The sequence below is a fragment of the Carya illinoinensis genome, chromosome 1 (genome assembly GCF_018687715.1).
Source record: "Carya illinoinensis cultivar Pawnee chromosome 1, C.illinoinensisPawnee_v1, whole genome shotgun sequence".
Lineage (NCBI taxonomy): Eukaryota > Viridiplantae > Streptophyta > Magnoliopsida > Fagales > Juglandaceae > Carya > Carya illinoinensis.
The window spans coordinates 38,769,430-38,787,061 of NC_056752.1; the positions used below are offsets into that span (position 1 = coordinate 38,769,430).

The following is a 17,632-nucleotide window of genomic DNA, read 5'->3' on the forward strand; positions in this document are numbered from 1 at the left end:
AACTGATGATCATGACCCGCTCAAAGTCTGAACTTCAAATTTGTCAAGTAAGGACAAACAACGTCGTCTTTTTCTGGAAGCTAAGAACATTAAGAAAAAGCAAATGGGTGGGGAAAATGATCAAATATATTATTCATTCACGATTCATCCTTGACTAATTTTATTTTTCTCATTTTTTTAGCATAAATCAAGGGAAGCCAGTGCATTAGTATTCCCTCACCATTTTAAAAATCAATCACGTGGTTTCACCATAAATAAATCAAAGGGTCCAAATCGTAAATCTTACTATACAGAGAACAAATGCTAAAGTCCACTTAGCCAACCATTGATTTGATGGCTACAGCCTGTTTTTCTTGGAAAAAAGAGCTTATGAAAAAATAATTTTATAAATTAATATCAGATGACATGATATCGTATTATAAATTTATTTTAATTATAAAATAAATATAACAGATTAAATAAAATTATATCAATTTATAAAATTATTTATGTATATATATATTATAGATGTAGCAATACTACAAATTAAAAAAAAAGTACTTATTTTCTTTTCTTTTCTTTCAGAATATATATTAAATTAAAGTATGATGTTGCCAGAACAGTTTACTATTTGATAATCCCAATGATTTTCATTCATCCTTTGTAAAATATCTATTATTTTCCTATCAAACAAAATCTATTATAAATAAAAACAAATAATAAGAGTAAAGCTTGTATGCTGTCTGTAGTTGACTGCTACAGTATACCACTGATCATATTTTTTATTTAGTAATTAAGATAATAATTTTAAGTATATTGATGTATTTTTTATTTTTTTAAAATATTTAAATATATTAAAATAATATAATTTTTTTTTTTCAAGAGATGGCACGCCCAGCGTTACCGCTAGGTGGCATAATAGAGATGCCTCAAATAATTAACTTAACTTAAATAAATAAACAATCCTCTTTGCCTTTCAGCTTTGATGTTGACTTTACTTTTAGCAAGTATTTTGTAAGGAAATAATAGAGTCTTTTCTAGTTTAAAAGTTGAAAGTATTTTGTCTTCTAAGAAAATAATAAATATTATCAAAGACTTTTTTTTATTAAATATAATTTAAAATATATTATAAATAAGAGTACGCTATTAGGCCATCTCAAATTTATGGCTCATAACTTTCTTTGAAAAATAATAATAATAATAATACTAATAAACCATGTTCACAATAAAAATGAGTTTAAAAAAAATTAAAGAGTTCTATTACATATAATTATTTTTATATATTTTTATACATTTTATTGATGTAATTTGTCAAAATAATTAATTTATATTAAAAAATAATGCTGCTAATCATATTAGTCTAGTATACAAAAATCAGAAAAAGTGACTATATATAGAATTTTTAAAAATTAAAACTTTAATTTTTTTTTTCAATTTGTATTTATAGTTATTTTATTTTTTTAAATAAATCACATTATTGGATTTCTATAAGAATTTTGTTATATACAAGCACATTCGTATACTAATCTGTATATCAATATTGATTCATTCATACTTAAAATTTAAATTAATATTATTTTTAATAAAATTTATTTTTTAATCAATCATATCATATTAATACATAAATTAATACATAATTATACTTATAATTATATTTTTCGTTTTTATACATAATTTTAACGACAGGTGGTCGTTGACATAAGTTTAAAAAAGAAAAAATAATAATATTTTAATTAGATTAAATAATTGACGCATTATTATTGTCTCAATATTTTAATATAATCGAACGGTTTAAAATAGCTTGAACCAGTCTCCTAAAGCTACAGCCTATAACTAAACTAACGCCCGCCACTGCTGCTTTCTCGGCTTCTTATTCTCTTAAGTTGCGGGTTGTGTCTTTCGGACAAGCACTGGTTGAGATCGAGGATGGAGTGTGATCGGAGAGTTGGGGTGGCGGTGGACTTTTCTCCTTGCAGCAAGAAAGCGCTGAAATGGGCTGTGGACAACGTCGTACGGGACGGGGATCACCTTATCCTCGTCAACGTACGCCCCGAAGGGAACTACGAGGATGGCGAGATACAGCTCTGGGCAGCCACGGGTTCCCGTATTTATCCTCTTTCTCTCTCTCTCTCTCTGTTTGTTTCCTAAGAAATTTCCTTTTTATATTCTCTTTTATTTTTTTCCAGTCGGTAAAGTAAGAACTCGGATTTATAGAATTGTTGAAAAGTAGAAGGATGAGGAACTCCTCGTTAATTTTCGTGATACAGAAGCAATGAAGGGCTTGTGTTTGTTGGTTATAATTAATTTGATCTTTTCTTATTCGTTAATGTGGGCTGCCTTGGGCCTTATGATCTCAGGATTTAGTTTAGTTTATGGTGAGATCCTGGGTCATTACTTAGTGGTTGTTATGAAGTAAATGCGCTAAATCCACACGAGTTAAGATTTGCATAAAGGTGGTGCAGTAACAGTTCTGTTCTATTTTTGTTCTTAGAAATTCTGTTCTATTTTTGTTCTTAGAAATGCTTGAATGCTTGAATTTCTTTACGAATTTTAATTAAAAACAAAACTACCAGAGAGGTGGAAAAAAGGCACATGATCTATCTAAATGGAACTAAAGAAGATAGTATTTTGTGGATAAATTTTAGAATTTGTTTTTGGTTGACAACGATTTTATTTTGTGTTTTTATCCATAGATTTTTATAGTGACATACCTGCTGAAGTTGTATCGTTTAAAGACAGACTCCTTTTCCATTCCATTTATTGTTGCTCATGGATGGTTGTTTCTCTATTTGCCTATATGCAGCCTTAATCCCTCTGAATGAGTTATCTGATCCTATTATTATGAAGAAGTATGGAGTGAAGCCTGACCCCGAGACCCTAGACATTGTGAACACTGCCGCTAAGCAAAAACAGGTACGGCCGTATCTTGTTTAGATGTGTGATATCTGGTGTTTCTGATGTTATTGTAATCATCAACCACAATAATATTTCGGGGTGGAGCAGATTATGGTGATCCTGAAGATTTACTGGGGAGATCCTCGTGAGAAGTTATGTGAAGCAATTGATAATATTCCTCTGAGCTGCCTTATTATAGGGAACAGAGGGCTGGGCAAGATTAAAAGGTAAAATCCCATTTCCTGCTTCAATCAATTGTGATGTTTGTTTGTGTTTATTTTAGGTATTTTCTTTTCTAAATGCTCTAATTTGTGATGTGGATGGCATTTCTTAGTATAGATAGTGTTTTCAGGTGGCTACCTCAGTAATCAAGTTTTATATTGACTTCTTGAGACAGTGATGTGATACCAACTTTGTCTTTTCTCCCTAATTATCCTCTTATGAAGCTAAATACTTCATGCTTCCACAATTAAGTGGTAAAACTATTCTGGTGTTGACCCAAAAGTTATGGGCCATTTGTTTTAAGTGTGAAAATAATATGCATCACCATATATAGCTGTCGAGTACTCGAGTTTGTTGCCAGCTTTGTTAGTAAAAATGATTTTCATTGGAGGGGATGGATAAGCATAAGACTTCACATTCACAATATCTGGGGCAACTGTTAGTTGATTGTGGGTCCTTCTGGGATTTGATTGGATTTGCTGTGCTTTTGTTTGAATTTTTACAGGGCTATATTAGGCAGTGTCAGCAACTATGTTGTGAATAATGGTTCCTGTCCTGTTACTGTGGTGAAGATTGCGGAGCATTGAACACTAGTTCCATATACCTGTATGTGCTCTAGGAATAAGTGCAAAACTCTTTGCCAGCTTGACTCCTACTTCACTTGGTAGCTAGAATGGAATTATATCAAATAAGCCTTCTAGGCCTGCTGTCTGTAACTTGATTTCGAAGTCGGATGAACTTCAGTCGGTGTATATGCCAATGGATTTTGTGTTTCTGGCGCATCCTGTGTGAAATTTTTCTCTTTGCCAATGATGGGTTGCTTTCCCTGTATTTTAGGGCAAATAAACTATTATACAATTTCTGATAATGCAAAAAAAGCACTTTTTAGTTAACGTTTTGGATGTGATTTTGTTGGTTTTGGTACGAAGATCAAAGCAAGTTTTGCTTTGAAATGAAACAAACATGGCCTAAGAAACAGTTGTTCCAACAAGTAGATTTAGTAATATCAATTGGCAAGGGAGAATCATATAACGCTTACACCAATTTAGGAGCTTGTGAGACTCTGTATAATCTCCCTTTGTTGAAGATGGTTTTCTTGTTTCAGCTCCCGAATATTGCATCTTCTTGTTTTGGTGGTCACAACTTCTTTACTTTCTTGATTCCATGTAAATTTTATTGGTCCCAGATACCGATCGCTGTATGTATGCTCAGCAAGTCTTTTATGATTTAAACTCATTTTGGTTTTGCAGCCCACCATCAAAACTATTGCGCATTTTTTTGTGCCTTTTAGCTTTCTATAAAACCAGGAGTTCAATAAAAAAAAAATATGCGTAAGGATGTGATATAACTTTTTTTAGAAGGTTTACGAGTCTCGTCCAAACAGACATGATAACCTGACCTCTCTATGTTTGGTTCAAGTTTTATGTCATCTCATTATCTGTTTTTGCAAATCCCATGATCATCCCAGGCACAAGTTGTCTTTTCCCCAGTACAAACCCCACCCATAACCTCTCAGTTATCTTTATCTCTACCTCTACACTGCAATCTACCCTTGTCCAAAGCTCCGAGTCAGGGTAGCGGGGGCCTGCTTTGGATAGCAGAAGTTTCACATTTCATCTCATTTCGTTTTATTTTATCTCAATATCTAAACATCACAAAAATAAATATTTTTCAATTTCAAATATTCAACTTTTTCATCTAATCATTAGAACTTTTCTAAACTTCCAAATAAAATACAAAAAATAATTCAACTTTTTCAAATAAAAAATAATATTTTAACTTTTTTTTCTTATTTTTCAAAATTCCATAAAACATCTCAATTCAAATAATTTTATGATTATTTACAAATCATTTCATTACTATTTATATATCATTTCATCTCATCTCATCTCACTAGCCAAACCAAGCCTACTCCCATAGGTTGAATGATTCTTATATAACGGAAATCTTGTTTGGAGATTGTTGAACTATCAAAATGCCACGGTCACTCACCTACCTGTCACATCTTCAGACCATAATGTCATTTTGTTAAAGCATGACTGTTAATTTTCCTACACTCCAAAAGCTATACAGACCATTGAAATATGAAATTTGGGCCAACTTCATCAATTTCACTTTCCACGCTCGAATCTTGATTTTCAGAAGATCTAATCCAACTTGTCATCACTCTTGATTCATAAATTTATTTCGAAGTTAATGGCTGATAGATTAAAATTGCATGTGTACTTTCAACAACCTTTTGTTCTTAGGAAGAAGAATTCTCAGCTGACCCAAAAGTTAAAATAGAAAAAGAGAAGAAAACCAATACAAGAGGAAGAAACATTTTAAAATTTTCGTCAGTTAGTAATTCTCATGCAATGCTGAACTAATTTATGGAAGTATATCATAAAGACTGGGCAAGTTGTGTCTTTACGTTTGGAAGTTGGCCAAGTTAGCAGAAAATTACCGAGGTTATGCAATAGGAGCAAAGGAAAACCACGGGTTCCTCTGCAAACGAAGTATGCAAGTATTCTTCTGCTGATATTTTTCCAGGAAGTTTGACCTCTACCAAAATCTCCTAACTAGTTCGAATTATCTTCCGCACGAATTAACTCGTTAAGCTCCATCTGTTCACTTTTGCATTCCCACTCTAAGAGCTCTCCTTCCTCTAATCAAAAGTGGGGAAAAACAAATACAGTATTCAGGAGCTCTCCTTCCTCCGATCAACAGTGGAAAACGCCTTCCCACTTATCTTAATCCTCATTCTGTTTCTTTAGTTCTTTTTCTTTTTCAGTTGAATTATGTTCGCAGAAAATAATCCAGGGTCCAGAATAGTAGAATACATGCTAAACAAGAACTGGATAAGCATGCTTGCAATTGCAATCTGGTAGGAATGCGCGTTATTAGTTACACGAACTAGGCACATCGAGAGGATCTTGATATATATTACAAACTCTTCAAATTTAAATGAAAACCTCGGATTATTTATATAAATGTATATATAATATATTACTATACTGCGTAGCATGTTGAATTGTCGAGCCAGCTTAAACCGCCTATAAATCTAAGACCCATCAGTGAATAGAGCACCATGTCCACTAGATTTCATGAACTTCTTCAGCAAAAGAACAAAAATTGCAATGGTCAGTCCAACAGCAGCCCATGTAAACAGGCGATCATCAGCCGCTTTATGAACCCTTGGCTTTTGCAGTTGCTGATCAATTGAGCTATTGGACGGAACCTCCTTTGAAACCCTAACTTCTGCAGTGCTGGTGTCGGCATTTAAAGGGACCTCATGCACTTCTTCGATAATCCTATCACCACCGGCATCTTGCGAATTCACCTGGGCTTCACCCACACTGTTTGTGCTCTGTTCTTCGGGAGCCTCTGAGGTGCCATCTTGAGGAACAGCGGGTGCCTTGCTTAGCATATATTCATGAATCTGTAGTTATTTTGATCAGAACAGGATTTGACAGTAATGAAAAAACATGTGAATTGGGAACAGGATCTAAGCGCTACTACCTCATAAATTAGCTTCTGACGTTCAGGAGCCCCAAACTTTGGGGGTGTTTCACGAGATTTTATGGCCAGATCTCGCCTCTCTTCCTTCTTGTAGTCCAGTGAGCCCAGTGCACCATTTGGATTGGTGGGCATAAATGCCATAAGTGCAACTAATGCCGTCCGCACTGCCAACATTAACAGTATATCAGCCAGGTAAGAAATGTTTGTTTGCTTGATTAATTCAATGGTTAATCATTTTAAACTGGCAGGTATCTTCATCCATGTGAACCAAAATCATCATTAATCCTTGAAGCAACCACGGGTAGCAAAAATAATGAAACTGTAGCTTTCACGTTGATATATTGCCAGATGCATGTACATATCAATCCAATTTAGTCTGATATACCACCCCGTTTCCACCACAGAACTTAAGTCTACTCCAATGAACATGTCATGAGTTATAAAAACATTCAAAAGCAGAAATTAAAAGACCAAGACAAAACACCCAAGCCAAACAAAGCTCAAGGTGGATAATTGATCCAGGGAAACGTGGAAAGACCATACAAATTAATAGTACTGCCAACATAAAAGATCAGAGAAAAATTCAAACAAAAAAGTTAAAAAAGGCACTTGCTACAGCTACACAGAACATTCATAGCTGGAATATTAAATCATGGGGGATTACAACCAGGTAGAGCGGTTGGCTGTTAACTGACTGGTTGGGTTCTAAGCCTCTCCCCTATTACCAGGGGCCTGTTCTTGCTCTCGTAATTCATGAAGACGGTAAGTGCATGCACATTTATAAGCATAAGACAATCAAAGCCATAAAATGTGTTTCCAAATCTGACACTAAATCGCAGGATGCCATTTAACACGAACATCAGGGGTATGGTTAGAAGAACAATGTTTACCACTCCACGACGGCTGCCAATGCTCAGGATGATGATTTGATATGCTTAAGCAAATCTTGGTTTGGGTTTCGAAACGTCCATTTGGCTGAAAGAACAGCATTAAAGTTATTAGCACGGTCATAATTTCATGATTAAATGAATAATCAGCCGACACCCCAAAAAGACGACAAGCACATTAAAATGACTGTTTGGGAGAGAGTGCCAAAAAAAAAAAAATTACAGTTAACAACATAAACGAAGGTGGCTTCAATGGGTATTCTGCGGGCAACTGGATCCTTCCATGATAGATTCCGCCTTCAAATTCAGTATCACAAGGTCCCCTGATTGCAAATTGCCATTCGAATACATTGTCCTGAAAACGAATATCAAGTGCTTACTTACACTACTGATAATACTACATGAACAGCAAAAATTAGCTCAAATTGCATATAGAGCAAATATTTCCGCAATTCTGCCCACTCGGGGCTTTTTTGTCGCAAGAGGGAAGCTTTGCACACAAAACAATCTGGAATCATTGAAAAAAAAAAAAAAAAATCCAATATATTGAACCATACAATGAAGAAATAAATAAGGGAAACAAGCTCAAAATTGCCTATATGGAACCACTGCTCAACAGCGTCAAAAATATCTAAACCTACACACGATATTCAATATACAATCCATAAAAAATTGGATTATTACCGCCATTTAATTCTCTAATATCAGCTAATTGCAAAAACACCGGAAAGAGGAGAAAACTCAATACTCAATTGCAGGAGAAATCCATGAGACGCATAGTTAAATTTAAACGAATTGAATTAAGCAATAGGGTCATCTATTCTCCAATTTCATTCAATTGTCTAACCCCAAACCCCGGCCCGCACCACCCCCCCCCCCCCCCCCCCCCCCAACAACACACAACTACAAACAACAAACAAAAAAAATCCCAAGTGCAGTACAGATCCGGTGAGCAACATGTTAGGGTAACTCGATTCGAAACCCCAGAATGTACAAATATCAGGATTTGAAAAAAATAAATCAAACGAAACAAAACAAGAACATTGAAAGTGTAAAGCAAAACCTCGAGAGGGCAGCTCATGAAATCATCAGAAGGATTAGATTGCATCTCTTTGTACTCCTGCATAATCCGCTTCACCGCCGGGTTCTTCAAGTTGTACTTGTCCGCCGACATTGTTTTATGCTACGCCAAGATCCACCCACCACGGTCCGAGAAAACCGTATATACGCAGCGCCTATACATATACAAACATCGACGGAGCTTAAGATATGAAAAAGATTGAAAGGAATGTCTTCAATTTAATGGTCAGAGGCCCGGAATCCAATTCGGGACGTTGTCGGTGGAGCTGACACGTCATTTGAAGTGCGTTTTTGTACGTGTCGCTCATTCATTGGAAATGCCGGATAGAAACTATGGCCATCGGCCACTTTCAAAGTCCAGCCTGGAGAAATCGGCTGCTAGGCCTTGTTTGTTTAGCCAAAACCAAAAATCTCACCTCATCTCATCTCAACTCATCATTACACCTTTTTCAAATTCCAATATAAAATATAATAAACAATTTAACTTTTTCAAATTTCAATATAAAATTAATATTTAAAAATTATATTATAACAATATTTTATTTATTACTATTTAAAACATCTCATCTCATCTCATCTCATCTGTGTAACCAAACGGGGCCTTAATAAGCCTTTGGTAGCTTGTTATAACTAATTACGTCGACTTCCTGCGACGTTATAGCCAAATGGCACACTTTATAAAAATATCTGCCAGGCGGTGTTGAGGGGAAGCCTTGATTAAACCGACATTTATTTCGTCCTAACAAATTTCACTCCACTAAAAATAAATTTTAATATTATAAAATTACCCTCCATTTTATATAGAATTGTAAAATAGTTATAAAATAATTGTAAGATAATCATTTTTCTTTTTAAATATTTTTATATATTTCTATTCTAAACATCACTCAAATATAAAATATTTTTAAATTTCAATTTCAATTTTTTTTATCTAATCATTATAATTTTCCTAAACTCTCAAACAAAACACAAAACCAATACAAATTTTTCAAATTTTAAACCAAATATAGTATTCAAATAAATTTTTTAATTTATAATATTTTTATTCAATTTTTCTCCTCTTATTTCTTAAAACCCAATAAAACATCTTAATTAAAATCATATTACAACTATAAATAGATTTTATAAAAGCAAACTTATAAATTGATACGATTTCTTGTAAAAGTCTAAGCCACATGGCCCATATTCGAAAATGACTAGTCAATAACATAATTAGAGTCATATTGAAACATTATTGAAAGCAAAAAATTTTTTTCTCAAATAATGTAAGATCTTATACATTACATATCCTTATCATTTCTCAAAATGAGGTATTATAATATTAATTTTAATTTTTAATAAAAATAATTTTATAATATGTTATATCACATTAAATTACATTTTATCTTTGGTCATTTTGATGGATGAACTCCAAGCTGGCATGCTAACTTAAAAAAAAAAGAGTTTTGTTACATATAAGTAAAGTCACGTACTAATATGCGTACTAATACTGATTCCTTCATATTTAAAATTTAAATTAATATTATTTTCAATTAAACTTATTTTTTAACTAATCACATTAAATTAATACACATATTAATATACAGTTATACTTGTAACTAGATTTTTCTTAAAAAAAATTATGTTACGTACAATTAATTATATTTGCACACCAACTTGCGCAGGCCGGTGTTTGTAGTGGGATTGTAAAGTTTTTGGCATTCAAAACTTGATGTATTTGTCAAGTTCTTTTTTATTTTCTTAATGAAATGTATTTGTCAAGTTGAAGATGGAACAGAGGGACATGGTTCATGCACAAACAGAAGCCTGTCGCTCTCTAAAGAAAGCCATAAAGTAAGAGTGTAGGCTTCAAGCACTTTTCAAGTACAAAAATCATTCTTATTATCTATGTATTGTACATGATCCATTTGTCTGGGATGTTACATTTGTTGCTTGTTCAATTACTACAATGGAGAGCAAAATCAATTCTGAATATTCTCACTGTAGTACACAAAGGCACTAGGCCGTAGCCTATATGCACGAAAGTAAGGCATAACAAACTACTAGAAAGATTCCTAGTTTATCCTATACAGTTGTAAATTAGTGAATAAAAGAATGAAAATAAATATAACATGTAAACAACAATGCTGTACAGAGACTATATACAAAATGATATGTCGTATTCATCCTTTATGTTCTAACACCCCCCGCAAGATGGAGAATAGAGATTAACTATTCTTATCTTGGATAAGTGTGTCTTCATGATGTGAGATGGCAAGGCTTTGGTGAGGAGATCAGCCAATTGTGTTTGAGAAGTAACATAAGCAGTGGTGATACTCTCATCATGGATTTTATCCCGTATCAAGTGGTAATCAAGTTCAATGTGCTTGGTCCTCTCATGGAAAATCGGATTAGCAACAATGTGAAGCGCGGCTTAATTGTCACAATAAAGAAATGCAGCCTAAGGATGATGAAATCCAAGATCTGTGAGAAGATAATGTAACCAAGTCAACTCCAAGCATGTGGCAACCATCACTCTATACTCGGCTTCAACTGAAGACCGAGATACCACAGTTTGTTTCTTGGATTTCCAAGAAACTAGAGAATCTCCGAGAAAAATACAATACCCGATAGTGGATCTTCTAGAATCTGGACAAGAGGCCCAATCAGAGTCACAATAGGTGCGGAGTTGAAGCTGAGATGAGGATGAGAGTAGTATTCCTTGACCAGGGGCAGCTTTTAAATATCTCAAAATTCTATAAGCAGCAGCCAAATGAGTATCATTAGGACAATCCATAAACTGACTTAAAACTTGGACAGAAAAACATATGTCAGGCCGAGTTATTGTTAAGTACAACAATCGACCAATAAGCCTTCTAAATATGCTAGGATCAGTTATGGGATTGCTATCTTCTTTGCTAATATTGAAATTTTGATCCAAAGGAATTTTAAGGGGCTTACAACCCAACATACCTGAATATGATAGAATGTCCAAAACATATTTTTTTTGACACAAATGAATCCATTTTGAAGATCTAGCCACTTCTAAGCCTAAAAAGTATCTTAGGCAGCCAAGGTCTCTTACTTTGAACTTAAGATTGAGAAAAGTTCTAAGAGTGCTAATGGCTTTATTTGAATTGCTAGCAACCAAGATATCATCAACATAAATTAGAATAGCAATATAGGAATCTGCCTCATGCTTGGTGAATAAAGTGTAATCAGATTTGGATTGTTTAAATCCAAAGTCAAGAAGAGAAGAGGTCAAATTGTAATTCCATTGCCTTGATGCTTGCTTAAGGCCATAACTGCTCTTAAGCAATTTACAAACTTGGTGAGGGGTACTCTTGTTGTAGCTAGGTGGTTTTTTCATGTAAATCTCCTCCTTGAGTTCACCATTTAAGAAAGCATTAGTGATATCAAAATGATGCAAGAACCAGCCCTTAATAGCAGCAATGCTAAGCAAAAATCTGACAAACACAAGTTTAGCTACAGGTGAAAATGTGTCAACATGGTCTATCTCTTCTCTTTGTGTGTAGCCTTTGGCTACTAGCCTAACTTTCAATCTTTCCAAAGTACCATCTAAATTGAATTTTACCTTGTACACATACTTACAGTCAATGGCAAATTTTCCTTTAGGTAAATCAGTGAGTGTCCAAGTGTGGTTATTTTCCAAAACTTCAATTTCAGCCTCTATAGCCTTACACCAAGCAAGATCCTTAATGGCTTGTTTATAGGAACTGGGCTCAGTTTGCAGAGAAAAAGAAGTGGTAAATGCTTGAAAGGCAGGTGTGAATTGATGATATGACAAATAATTAACTAAGGAGAAAGGCTTACCATTGGAAACAGGAATATCCTTGGAACTAGATTATGTGGAAGGGTGATATGCAACATGTTGACAATGAAAATCCTAAAGATATTGAGGAGCAATTTGGACCTGAGAAGACCTTCTAAGTGTGGGTGTAACAGTGGTCTGTTGAGGAGCAGTGGAAGAGGATGGTAAATTAGAAGGATTGTGGTCAGAGTTAGGGAAAGTGGTAGGAGCATTAGAGTTGTGGTTTGCTAGATCAAAATTGGAAGGTGAGGCAAGTGGTGGAGTTAAGTGGTTGGGAAGAAAATCTGTTTGAATGGTAGGAGAAGGTGGTGTGGGGGGGGGGGGGGGGGGTGGAATAGGTAAAGGTGAAATATAAGAAGATGGGTTGTTGGTAGTATGTTTTTGAAAAGGAAACACAAGTTCATGAAAATTAACATCCCTTGAAATGAAGATGGTGTTGGTTTGAATATCTAAAAGTTTGTATCCTTTAATACCAAAAGGATAACCCATAAACACACAGCTGCACTCTCTTGGATGAAATTTATTTCTACCTTGTGAAATAGTGGCAACAAAACATAAAGAGCCAAAAATTTGTATATGAGCATACTTGGTTTTTGTTTAAAAAGAAGCTCATAAGGGGTTTTATTATGTAAAATTGGTGTGAGAAGTCTACTGATAATGTAAGTTGCTATAAGAACAGCATAGTTCCAGAATTTTTTAGGCACTCCAGACTAAATTAAAAGGGCTCTAGTGACATTTAGCAAATGTTGGTGTTTCCTCTCAACAATACCATTTTATTGAGAGATTTCCACACAACTTTTTTGGTGGATTATTCCATTTTTATCGAAGAATTCTTTCATTTGAAATTCAACACCATTATCATTTCTTAAGATTTTAATTTTCAAGTCAAATTTTGTGGCAACTAATTGATGAAAAGATTCAATGCAGTGGTAGGTGGCAGCTTTGGTTTGAAGTAAATATAGCCATGTAGAGCGTGAGAAATCATCCACAATAGTCAAGAAGTACTTAGAACCATCATGTGCAATAATTGGGGAAGGATCCCAAATATCACAATGAATAATGTCAAAAATTCGAGAGGAAGAAGTACGGCTATGTGGAAATGGTAATTTGTTGAATTTGGCTAAAGGACACAAAGTGCAAAAGTTTTCATTAATCAAAGAGCCATGAGGCTTTACATGAGGATCGAAAATTAACTTGAATCTAGTGGGAGATAAGTGACCTAGGCGGGAATGCCATAGGTTGTGTTGAGTGTGGTTCTGTGCAACAGAAGCAGAGGGTGTAGTAATGGTATTTGTATGTAAATGAAGGGAAAGAAAATTTGTAAGAGCTGAGGGGGAAACTTTGTGACACTGTAGATGATACAAACCATGCCGAAGATCACCCTTCCCAATCGTTGTCCAAGAATGTAGGTCCTGAATAAAACAATAAGAAGAAAAGAAGAGAAAACAGTAGGCATTAGATTTGGTCAATTTAGGTACAGAAATCAAATTAAAATTGAATGAAGGTACACAAAGGACTTCTCTAAGAGTAATGGAGTTGGTTAAGTGAATGATACCAACATGAGACATAGGAGCTAAACTTCCATTTGGGTCATATTATGTTGAGTTATGCCATGTTAACCTATTTCGTAATATTCACTAATGGATCAAAACATGTTGACACGACATGACGTGTTATATTAACGGGTCGTATTAGAGTTTGAGATTTTGACATAATAAGCTTAACGGGTCAGGTTAGGGTTGACCTATATAGTATAATATATATACTTTGACACGACATAAAATGACCCATTAACATGATTTGACACCCCTAAATATGAATGGCAAATGCATGATTATAGGGTGGAAGGGTACGCCAATTTGTTCTCTTTCTGCTTGGAAGTTCCTCTGACAATAGCAGAAAGAGAGCAATTATAATCTTTCATCTATTAACCCCTTTCAAGACATACTTTGTGATAACTTTAAACATCAACAATTGATGATCCCGTCTCACATGTCATTGCTGACAACTCGGTTCTTTCTATTTCAAGTGTACAATTTGAAGGTGCATGTACGTGATGAGGGCAATCCAAACATGCCTATTATGCTTGATGTAGTTTCTATTTTAATTTGTGGATTTGTTATCTTCAGATCAAGCCATTTTGAGGGTTTTAATATCTAAAACATGGGTGAAAACGCAACCGCCATATTTATCTTTATATTGCTCATATCTAGAGTGGATTAATGTAACTCAGCGGTACTTACTCTCCAAATTAAAGAAACTCTTGGCAGACTAATCATGGATCTACTTCTCTGTAATTGCACCCTAACTTGAGTATCAATGAATAATCAATCCTCCGCAAAAAGGATTTCTATCTGAAGAAGACCAAGCCATTGAAAATCTCTGAACTACTAACCAAATAGCTTTCAACTAAAGAAATTAACAAAATCCAGAGTGGAGCTGCAAACTTGCAGCCAAAAACAAGGTATGTGGATTCATTTATCTTAATCAGTTACATCTTACAAGCACAAACATTGCGCAAACTTACAACTATCGAACATCCTGCGTGTGATGTATCGGTTCATGTTTTTGGTTCTGACTCCATGTTTGGGAATCTTTAAATTGTAAAATTTCCTAAGTTGATGGCATATATGCAACAATTCTTTTAGCTATTCAAAATTTTTTGTTTGATTGGTATCCTTTTATTGAAGAGAACATGGTACTTTAAGAAAAGAAATATAGCTGTGTGATATTGTGTTGCTTCTAGCCTACTACATGGGTTCCTATTCTATTTTTATTGTTGGCTAGCGCATGTCCTCAAATAATTATGTATATCATTGCTTTGGGTTTGGTCTTCAATGACTATTTTAGTTCAAATTCTTGTTGTCATGACTCGTGATTCAAGAGAACGATACAAATTATGGAGGTTTTTGTGCAATAATGAAGTTGATAGCATTTTCACTTCATTGTCTTATTCTGGATTTTGGACAATTTCTACCTGCGAGGAATCCAAAATGAGGGAAAGATGGAGGGCTATAAGCCTCTAAGAATTATTCATATCTTGTCAAGACAAACCCATCTCTCTCCGTTGGCTCCATGCTTCCTGTAACAGCCCATTAGAAATTTAACGGCGAAATTTCTATTGGTTTTAGGAATCTCGTGAAGACCCGATAAATTTTCACTAATCTATTAATCGTATAGTTGATGTTATTACTCACTATGGTATCAGAAGTATATTTTTGATTATTTGAGATAGTTATAAAGTTTTAATAGGACACATGGAAAGATTTTAGCCACCTTACTCTTCCAAGTATACTCTCCAGTTTTGGAAAATAGCCTAAACTGATTTTGTGGATATTATTGGATAAAAATAAAAATAAAAAGAAATATCTTGAGGTAATTTTCGTGAATATTATTGGGTAAAAATATTTTGAGTTGATTTTTATAGATATTATTAGATAAAAATATCTTAAATTGATTTTTTATAGATATTATTGGATAGAATATTATAAGATAATCTTTTATAGATATTTTGGGTAGGAGAAAACTACACTCAACTCTCAACTCCAGCCTTATCATCTTCCTTATCTTGTCCATAAGTAACTCCAGCCATCACCTACAAACTTATCTTCATTTACACGTTCCTTTAAAAGAATATCAAATACTTTCTCTCGGATAGCTTTTAGGAGTTTTTTTGCACGCCCATTTGGAAGCTTTTTTAAGTGTTTTATCATAAAATCTCCTTATATAAGTTATTCCTTTTTTAATCTAGTTTATATGGATATCTTATTTGCCCCATTTGAAGATCATTTGGTCAGTCAAATATTATATAAACTATAAAAAGGTCATTCTGGGAGATAAACTGGAGAATATGTTATAGTTTGAAGTTTTTGACCAAGCTAATGGATAGATATTGGTCCGAAGTTTTTATGGAGTATTGTTAACATGTATATGTGACTATTGGTTGAGGATTTTTGCATGATTAAAGGTTTTGATGAAAGATTTTCTTAGATTTAGAAACTTAGAAACTGGAAGAAGAAAAACAGTTTCTGTTTTGAGAAAGTTTAACTCTTTGGTGGTCTAAACCTATTCTAATGACTTTAATAATTTTATTGGAGAATCCTAAGCATCTTATATACATGTTATATTATTATTTTGAAGATATTTGATGTTAGTTTCAAAGATATGAAATTTTATACAAAGAGATATTCAGATAAGCCAAAGTGTGGATATTCTTGGCTAAATTTATGTTTTGGTTAATTTCTAACCATGTGATCTTGAATTAGAAGCTTATATATGTTTTAGGACATCTTTTTAAACTATGTGATGGTTTGGTTTGAAGATCATATATTTATAAGTCATAGATCAAGAGATTTATCAAAACTAGTTGAGGAAAAAGTTTCTGTTTTTGGACTAAGTGTAAAACCGAAAACGCTAAATATTATTTTGTGATTTTGGTGACTTTAGTTTGATGATTTAAAGCATGGTTGATGTTAGGATGATATTATGAATATGTTAGAAGTAAGATTTGATTTTTGAAATTCTTGGAGATATTTTGATTTAAGGTCAAAACTTGTGATTCAAGTGCTTGGATCTTTTTACAAAAAAGTTTGGTATTAATTATTAGCTTTTTCTAAATGGATGTTTTAAGTATGGTTTTGAACTTAGGATTGGAATATGTTTGTTGCAAAATTTTGGTTTAAGCATGAGTTTTGAAGTTGGAAGGAATTGCAACAAAAATCAAGGGAAATGACATATGGATGTTTCGGCCATAGTGTGTTTTTCATAGTTGTGTTTTGTTTTAAATTTTTCTAAGTTGATATTTAAGTTTAGGACAAAATTTACATGAGGAATGTAAATTTTGGAAACTTTTGGAATTAGTATGCAAAATCCTTAAGTTATGAGTAAAACGGTCATTTTCCCACATGTAGAGAGTAAAATGAAAATTTTACTCTTTAAGTTAGTATTTTTCATATTTCAAATTATTAGTGATTTAGTTCTAACTTTTAGAATTACTAATTACAGTTCCTCGTGATCGCACTTGAAGTTTTATAAGAAACGCGGAGATTGAGGTAAATTAGCTTTTAACTTACGAGCAGTCTACTGTGTATGTGTGTTAAGTAAAGGAACTACAGTGTATGTATGTGTGTTATAATATATGTCATGCCATGCCAAGTCATCACGTAATTGTTTGTTATATAGAATTTATTCTGTCATCAGTTTTTATCTGTTACATAATATATTCTGTCATGTATTGTTGTACATTACAAGTACATCA

General features: G+C 33.6%; 3 protein-coding genes across 4 annotated transcripts; 1 reads left to right on the forward strand and 2 right to left on the reverse strand.

Annotated features, from left to right (window-relative positions):
- Positions 1 to 1,806: 1,806 nt before the first annotated feature.
- Positions 1,807 to 3,989, forward strand: LOC122318005 (universal stress protein PHOS32). Its single transcript, XM_043135127.1, has 4 exons — positions 1,807 to 2,083; positions 2,783 to 2,892; positions 2,983 to 3,101; positions 3,602 to 3,989. Exons 1-4 carry the CDS (start codon positions 1,906 to 1,908, stop codon positions 3,681 to 3,683), a joined length of 489 nt encoding a protein of 162 aa, XP_042991061.1. The 5' UTR covers positions 1,807 to 1,905; the 3' UTR covers positions 3,684 to 3,989.
- A 1,933-nt stretch (positions 3,990 to 5,922) lies between these two features.
- LOC122318012 (ubiquitin-conjugating enzyme E2 32) lies at positions 5,923 to 8,768 on the reverse strand. 2 transcript variants are annotated; one of them, XM_043135134.1, is made up of 5 exons: positions 8,548 to 8,763; positions 7,708 to 7,839; positions 7,488 to 7,572; positions 6,598 to 6,761; positions 5,923 to 6,517 (listed from the first exon to the last, which is right to left on the reverse strand). In XM_043135134.1, exons 1-5 carry the CDS (start codon positions 8,656 to 8,658, stop codon positions 6,140 to 6,142), a joined length of 870 nt encoding a protein of 289 aa, XP_042991068.1. In that variant the 5' UTR covers positions 8,659 to 8,763; the 3' UTR covers positions 5,923 to 6,139. The 2 variants fall into 2 exon arrangements, with proteins under 2 accessions (XP_042991068.1, XP_042991078.1); XM_043135144.1 differs by lacking the exon at positions 7,708 to 7,839 and having other exon boundaries at positions 8,548 to 8,768.
- A 2,236-nt stretch (positions 8,769 to 11,004) lies between these two features.
- On the reverse strand, positions 11,005 to 12,434 carry LOC122297083 (uncharacterized mitochondrial protein AtMg00810-like). The gene is made up of 2 exons (XM_043107009.1): positions 12,378 to 12,434; positions 11,005 to 12,240 (listed from the first exon to the last, which is right to left on the reverse strand). Exons 1-2 carry the CDS (start codon positions 12,432 to 12,434, stop codon positions 11,005 to 11,007), a joined length of 1,293 nt encoding a protein of 430 aa, XP_042962943.1.
- Positions 12,435 to 17,632: the final 5,198 nt, after the last annotated feature.

Bases quoted from the DNA above. Each gene is read 5' to 3' on its own strand.
- LOC122318005 (XM_043135127.1), top strand. From the start codon at position 1,906: ATGGAGTGTGATCGGAGAGTTGGGGTGGCGGTGGACTTTTCTCCTTGC. The intron at 2,893-2,982 runs GTACGGCCGTAT...GGGGTGGAGCAG, and splicing joins CTGCCGCTAAGCAAAAACAG to ATTATGGTGATCCTGAAGAT. The intron at 3,102-3,601 runs GTAAAATCCCAT...GAATTTTTACAG, and splicing joins GGGCTGGGCAAGATTAAAAG to GGCTATATTAGGCAGTGTCA.
- LOC122297083 (XM_043107009.1), bottom strand. From the start codon at position 12,434: ATGTTGCATATCACCCTTCCACATAATCTAGTTCCAAGGATATTCCTG. The intron at 12,241-12,377 runs GTAAGCCTTTCT...GCTTGGTGTAAG, and splicing joins GGATATTCCTGTTTCCAATG to GCTATAGAGGCTGAAATTGA.
- LOC122318012 (XM_043135134.1), bottom strand. From the start codon at position 8,658: ATGTCGGCGGACAAGTACAACTTGAAGAACCCGGCGGTGAAGCGGATT. The intron at 6,762-7,487 runs GTAAACATTGTT...TAATGTTGGCAG, and splicing joins TTGGCAGCCGTCGTGGAGTG to TGCGGACGGCATTAGTTGCA. The intron at 6,518-6,597 runs GTAGTAGCGCTT...AAATAACTACAG, and splicing joins GTCAGAAGCTAATTTATGAG to ATTCATGAATATATGCTAAG.